The 7,500-nt window shown below is 44.8% G+C and overlaps 2 protein-coding genes across 2 annotated transcripts in view; both read right to left on the reverse strand.

The window, feature by feature from the left end:
- The window catches only part of fmn2b (formin 2b), a 39,463-nt gene extending 37,944 nt beyond the window's left edge, over nt 1-1,519 (reverse strand). The window contains exon 1 of the mRNA XM_057327081.1: nt 1-1,519. This exon is cut by the window's left edge and continues 498 nt beyond it. Coding sequence (XP_057183064.1) covers nt 1-1,459 — 1,459 coding nt within the window. The 5' untranslated portion in view covers nt 1,460-1,519.
- A 2,791-nt stretch (nt 1,520-4,310) lies between these two features.
- chrm3b (cholinergic receptor, muscarinic 3b) overlaps nt 4,311-7,500 on the reverse strand; it is a 5,048-nt gene continuing 1,858 nt past the window's right edge. Inside the window, exon 1 of the mRNA XM_057327082.1 lies at nt 4,311-7,500. This exon is cut by the window's right edge and continues 1,858 nt beyond it. Coding sequence (XP_057183065.1) covers nt 5,694-7,232 — 1,539 coding nt within the window. The 5' untranslated portion in view covers nt 7,233-7,500 and the 3' untranslated portion in view covers nt 4,311-5,693.

Here is a 7,500-nt window from a genome sequence, read left to right on the forward strand (position 1 = left end):
CAGCGCTGAGACACTCCAGAGAGCCCCCCGACTCCAGAGCATCACCGGAGGATACCGTTTCGGTGCTTGGAGCATCTCTGGGCGAGTCGTCCGGGTGTTTGCCATCATCTTGCTCTTCCACAGCCTCCACCGCACTTTCAAATGAAGCCGTGAGGTCTGGGAAACTGGTGGCGCTGGTCGTCTTGGTAACAGGGCTCGTGGCCACAGACGGAGGGGCGGGGGGCTCGCTCGCAGCCTCCGGCTCTTTTGTCACGGCGATTGAGGCACAAAGGGCCTCTTCGGAGGAGAGAGCGGCGTTCAGGTCTTCCGCGGGGTGATGAGGGGGGTGCGGGCTGTTCTGCTGTTTAGAGACCACCTCCAGCACGGTGAAGGGCTCCGAGTCGGGGGTGGGAGTGCTTTTGACATCACCGCAGACGGCTTGTTTACAATCCTTCTCCCACGGCAGGTCGACGGCGCTGGTCAGAATCACACCTTGCTTGAGCCGGATGGCCTGCTGAATGTCGGCCAGTAAATCCTCCTGCTCGGTGGCGGAGTGGAAACTGTACATGTCCATGTCCGAGCCGGAGCTCGCCACCTTCTTCTCCTCTTCCTCCGGGCCGTCCAGCGTGGTCTGCCTGCTGTCGGCCACCAGACAAGGCCTCTCGCCGTCCGCGTCCGACTGGCCCAGCTCATCTCCGGACAGATCCGGCGTTTTGTTGCATAGAGACGGAGCGCTGTCGAGTTCATCGTGCTGGGAGTCTAACGCGTCCTCTTTAGATCCACCGAGAAAGCCCTTGGCCTTCCCCTGATTCTTACGCTTCCGTATGTGAGGAAACACAGATTTGGAGTCTTTGTTTTTCTTTTTGCCTCCCTCTCCGTGTTTGCCGTGGGATTTCTTCCCGTGGTGTTTCTTTGTGCCATTATTCTCTCGGAGAGCTCCGCAGTCCTCGGCCGCGCCTCCCGCATCCCCCCCGGCGGTGCGCTTAAGCTTTCCGTCTTGATTTCCCATGATGAGGAGCTCGTTCACGCCATGGCCGCTCCCGAGCTTGCGTGCACGTTTGCGCGAGCGCCCCGTCGCCCCCGACGACGCGTTGCCGTCAGATGACGAGGAGAGGCAGGGTATGGATGAACAAGCTGTGACGAAAGAGAGAGAGAGCAGGTCGCTGTCAGCCTCACTGCATCCCTCCCACTCATTCTCCTCCGCTCTGCGGAACGGGCCGGGACGGGAGGGGGAGCGGCCCCAGGGGACGTGTGAGCTCGGCTCCTCCCTCTGCTCGTGCTGCGGGTGGGGGAGGCGGTACTGCTGCCGTCTGCCCAGACTGAACGCCTCCAGCAGCCTCGGTCTGATTCCTGGAACCTCCAGCATGTGCACGGGCTGCATCATCAAACACAAGAAAACACACACAACAGCTGTGGAGATGAGAAGAGAAACACAAGAGTTACTGTCACACACTACTAACAAAACATGACTGACAGACATCAAGAGAAATGCACTGACAATCACAAAATACGTTCACCTGCAAAATTAAAATTCTGTCATTATTTATATGTCGTCTTGTCATTTCAAACCTGTATGACTTTCTTCTGCAAAACACAATGGAAGATAATTTAAAAAGTTGGTAACAGAAAACCATCTGTCCCCATTGACTTGCTTTGGTTTTGTGTCCATACAATAGAAGCCAATGGGGACCAATGGTTTTTGGTTACCAACTTTTTTCCAAATATCTGCTTTTGTGTTTTGCAGAAGAAAATCACACAGGTTTAAAACGACAGCAGGGCGAGTAAATGATGACAGAATTTTCATTTTGAAGGTGAACTAGTCCTTTAAAGACATTCTGTACAACACGCAGTTTAGCAGAAACTCCTCGTAAGCGAAGCAGAACACTGGTTTCGGAAGAAAAAACTGTATTCGTTCTCAAATACACTGACAAAATGTCATCTCAAATACAGGTTTACAAAGGTCCTTTATTTATTCTGACTTTAAACAAACAAGGCAACACTTTACAATAAGGTTGTATTTGTTAGCATTTGTTAATATTATCAAACATAAAACTAACAATAAACAACACCTCTACAGTGTGAATCTAAAATTAATTTTTGCATTCATTCTTTTTTTAATCAAACATTGTTGTTTTGAGTCAATGCACAATGGAGTAACACAAACAATTTTATAAATATTACCATTAGATTATTAAACTTCATAAACTACATTGATCTCTGTCAGACTGGTGTTAACAAACACAATGTAAAGTGTTGACGACCGTTCGGAGAAAACCTGGAAAAACTGAAGGTTCCCTCAGGAAACACAAACACATGAATGATTACAGTTTATATGCAGGTTTAATATAACTGACAATCACCCAGAGACTCCCTGTTTATGTTTATCACTCGCATTTACATCCAAAACTAACACAGAGCAGAATATTGCGGATCATTTCACACAGATTCACTCACTGCCGAGTCGACAACATTTACAAAAATATTCATAGAAAAACTGACTACTACAAATCTTACAGAATTAACACGATTAAACGTCTGAATAAAAACGCCGGGCTGAAATGTCATTTTATTACGGTCTCGTTATGAATGTTCCCTGACATTTATGACACAAACACATTAAAAGACATGTTTGCTCTCGTCAGCTGATGTCTCTGTGGGAAAACGTCTTGGCAGTCATTACAAACTTATGCTAGATATATAGAAACATTAGATTTTCAAATACTTGGTAACGTTAGGTATTTTTCTCTGGATTTTTAAAGAATTGTCTTTAAACGTCACATCACAGCACTGTTACTGTAGCTGACCAGAGCCAAACATAAAGAGACGTCACAGTTCAGATAGTTTAATAAAGTGGAGGATAAAGAAAATATTCATAAACTCTCAATCAAACACTTTACAGAATATATTCACACTATTTGACTGATTTAACTGAAGCGTCATCTTCTGTTTAAAACACGTCGATCATCTTTATGTAATGTGCTGAATCTGTAATAATCCATGTGAAGCTGAAAACACGGAATTCATTAAAACACTAAAATCGCCTCAATGTGACGAACTCTCGACGACAACAATACTCTCCTCCCTCATTAAACACCGTGTGTGTGTGCTTGTGTTATACTCACATGTGAATCACGGCAACACATCCGTCATAACCGTGTGTCAGTCTGTGTGTATGTGCGTGTGTGATGATTTTTTCCCGCCGGCAGAATTTAATGTGACACGTGTGAAACACCTGAGCCGCTGATTTGTTCTACAATCCTGACGCCTGCTGGTCATTCACAGTCACTACACCAGAACAGAGACAGATGACGCGCTGAACGCTGCCGCCAACGTCAACGTCGCCGCCATATTGGTGAGGGCAAACACGTACAAATACACACAGCTTTTCTGAATTAAAAGCACAATAACATTTCTCAACAGGGTTTAATGGTTTACGATCTACGTGGAGTACAACATCGATATTCAGGCATGGAAAATTATTAATTGTCGTAAGAACTTGTGACAAAACACAACAAAAGCAAGCACACCAACTTGAAATGGGTGCTCGACCAAAAACAAATCATATAAAAAAGCTTTAAAACTTTTGATATTTTTGGAGCTTTGGTGTGCCGACTTTGTATTTGACAAGAACAAAAAACAATGATTAGCTTATTTCTTTTGTTAAGAACTGAAGCGATGTCTCTGATGTTATCTAATTGAAGTACATGAACTTAAAGTCAATGTGATGGACCCACTGTCCCTCACATTGCACACTTGCACATTGCACATAGCATCTGGAAACGGTACACTGTAAGAAACAATAGGTTAAAACTGTAAATAACACACCTGTACACTCTTTTTAAAAAATTATATGTTGTTTTTTGTCTCTATTTTTTCACTTTTTGTATATAGTGCATTATTATTTTTATTATATATTTGCACTATGTTTGCACCATGTGTATATTTTCTTTTGCACTAAGCTCCTGTCGCCAAGTCAAATTCCTTGTGTGTGTAAACATATTTGGCAATAAAGCTCCTTCTGATGCTGATTCTGAAATATACATAAATCTAGTTTAGCATTAAAAAAAAAAACCTTCATCATGATCACTTATTTTTAGCATAATTTTCAGGACCTGAACACATTCACACTGTAAAAGATTGTGCTGCCTTAAAATTAACAAATTGACTGTTTAAGTAATCTCAGCTAACTATTTTAAATCTTGATTAGTGATGAATTGGCTGTAACCATAATAAAAAACAATAATATAGTTTGAAATGACTTAAAAAATGCAATTAAGTCGAGTTAAAGGAAAAAACATGTTGCTATGCCTACAGTGTAAAATGCACTTTTTTTGAGAGTCATAAAATAACAGTGACTATAAAAACACTTTGTACAACAGTTTTAATGTATTACTCCATGTACTACAGTACTAAAATAAAGCATAACAATCAGTCTGAATGAAGAAACAGTAAAGCAGAATATTTCATGAGATGTGTTTTCGCTCTCTCTGTGTGTGTGTGTGTGTGTGTGTGTGTGCGTGTGTGTGTGTGTGTGTGTGCGTGTGTGTGTGTGTGTGTGTGTGTTAGTGTTTTATTTAACAGACTAAAATATAAAACCTCTTGTTGAATACAAGCTGAAGAACAGAGATTGATTTTATATGTGTCTGTGACTCTTCAGGGTGTTTATTGAGAGACTGAAGGTTTGATTCTAGCCACTAGAGGGAAGTGTGTGTTCACATTTCATGCGAGGTCTCACAAAACTTCAGCTGCAGTAAAACATTCAGGTCTGAAACACAAAGAGCCACAACCTTTTATAAACACACATACAACCAACAATCAACATTACACAATAAAAGTGACAAAATACCTGACAGGCTTGCTTTTACAGGAAAATTGAAAATATTAAAGACAACTATTTCCATGTCCAAAAATATATAAGAAAAGTGAGGAGTCACAAGATGTTTTTAACTGCTCCTGGAGGCATCCCTTACAAAAAACTAAGTAAACTTCATAGATGTACGGGTAGTTTACTAGTTCAATATTTGTAGCACCTTTCTTCAGTTGATGAAAGTACACTTTGACTCCAAACCTGTATGAATTTCTTTGTTCTGCTGAACACACAGACAGATATCTGTAAGATTGTCAAACTTATCCCCCACTGACTCCCACAGGATTATTTTCCCTACTGTGGCAGTAAATGGTGGGTGAGATCTGACATTCTTCTAGATATCCTCCTGTGTGTTGAGTAAATGATGAGAGAATTTTCATTTTGGGGTGAAGTATCCCTTTAAGATTGATATATTTGTATATAATATTAATACACTCCTTGTGTAGCTGTTGATTTTTAAATGTGTGTCATGTGTATTTTAAACAGATTTGAAGTATAGGTCAAATCCACTTTTCTGTCAGTAGAGGTCAAGTATAAGTGTCATTTGACTGAAAGTACATACAGCACACTTGAATAAACTTCTTGTTTGTAAGGGATGTCAACACGCACACACGCACGCACGCACGCACACGCACACACGCACGCACGCACGCACGCACGCACACACACACACACCGCTCAGGTCAGGTCAGGTCATGTCATCAGATGCTGTGAGTGAAATCCTGCTGATATTTCTAGCGTTTTCTTTTGTTTGTTTCTCGTTTGACGGGCCACGACACATTTATGTTGTAGAAACAGAAGAGCCCTTCATGAAACAGCATATTTACAGTAAAGTACATAGAGGATTCTAGACTTCAGCTTTCTTTCTGTAGGCCACGGCTGCTTCTCTCTGCTGGTTCTTCTGGTCCCGCTGACACGTGAGGATGGATTTAAAGGTGCTGCGGAAGGTTCGGTTACACAGAGCGTAACACATGGGATTGACCGTACTGTTGACGTAACACAGCCAGTAACCCAGAGCCCACAGCGTCTGCGGGATACAGTCCGTACAGAACGTGTTCACCAGAACCATGATGTTATACGGCGTCCACGTGATGATGAACGCCAGCAGAATGGCGCTGAGCGTCTGAGCTGCTTTCTTCTCTTTCACCAGAGACATCTTCTTGCGTTTGTTCACCTGCGTCTTGTGTTTGTGTTTGTGTTTGGTCAGAGCGGCGTCGGATTGATCTTTTGAGTCCAGGGCGGTTTTGGAAAAGCCCTTTCTGGAGGGTCTCGCCTCTGCGTCCTCCGGCGGTCTGAGCCGCTCGCCCCCTTTGATCCCGGGCACGCTCACGACGATGGAGAAGATGGCTTTGGGTTCTTCTCTGTCATCTTCGTCGTCCTCTTCCGACTGATCGATGGAAGCGCTCATCTCGTTGTTGTTCCAGCTGTCACTGCGGTCGGTGTCTCCCGCGCGTCTTCGAGCTCCTCGGCGACACGGCAGCCAGAAGCGGAAGCGTCCGTGTTTCTTCTTCCCAGAGTTCCTCTGTCCTCTGACCTCACAGGATTCCTCCTGACCCCCTTGGTTTCCCGACCCTTTCAGTCCGGCGAGCTCTTTGGAGCGGTTCTCCGTCTCTTTATAGATCCACCAGTACAGGACGGTCATGATGGTGACGGGCAGATAAAACGCGGCGATGGCCGTGCAGAAGGTGATGATGGGCTCGAAGAGAAACTGTATGTAACATTCACCAGCCGGAACCGTTCGCTCTCCCACGAAGTACTGCCAGAACAGAATGGCGGGAGCCCACAGAACGAAGGAGATGGACCAGGCCAGTCCGATCATCATCATGGCCCGTCTGGTGGTCCGTTTGGCTCTGTAGGTGAGCGGGCGGGTGACTGAGAAGTACCTGTCGAAACTGATGACCAACAGGTTCATGACGGAGGCGTTGCTGGCCACGTAATCGATGGCCAACCACAGATCACAGGCCCAGTTCCCCAGCGCCCAGGTGTCCATGATGATATATGTGGTGTAGAGATTCATGGACAGAACGCCGATGATGAGATCAGCAAACGCCAGACTCAACAGATAATAATTGTTCACCGTCTTTAACTGCTTGTTGACTTTAAACGACAGCAGCACCAGAATGTTTCCGATGATGGTGACTAACGAAAGCGACCCACACAAGATCACGATGATCGCCACCTGCCAGATGGTCCGGCCGCCGAACGCCACGGTGGGCGAGAGCGTGGCGTTGTGGCTGGCGGTCAGATTGGCGCCCGGCGCGAGGAGAGAATCGTTGGTCTCCGTCCAGACGCTGTGCGGCACAGACGCGGTGACGGGAAAGGCCCGCATGCCTGGAGAGCTGTTGGTCAGGAATTTTCCGGATTCACCGATCAGCATCAGATTCATGATCTTCTGTTCTGTAGATAAACCGGAAAAGAGTTAACACAAACACATCCGTGCTTTTCAATGTTTCATTCCGCAGACATCAAAAATCAACACTGAGTAGAGGAAATGAAGATAAACAACAGATCTCTGACTTCATCACATCACGGGTAAAAGCTCTTTACAGTTTAGGATTGAGATGTGATGTGATGGTCCACAGAAAGACAAAGATCCTCAGGCACTCATGAAGCTCAAACTGTGGACAGATCACACACAGAAGACCAGACACAAG

The sequence above is a fragment of the Triplophysa rosa genome, unplaced genomic scaffold (assembly GCF_024868665.1).
Source record: "Triplophysa rosa unplaced genomic scaffold, Trosa_1v2 scaffold170_ERROPOS77850, whole genome shotgun sequence".
Classification (NCBI taxonomy): domain Eukaryota; kingdom Metazoa; phylum Chordata; class Actinopteri; order Cypriniformes; family Nemacheilidae; genus Triplophysa; species Triplophysa rosa.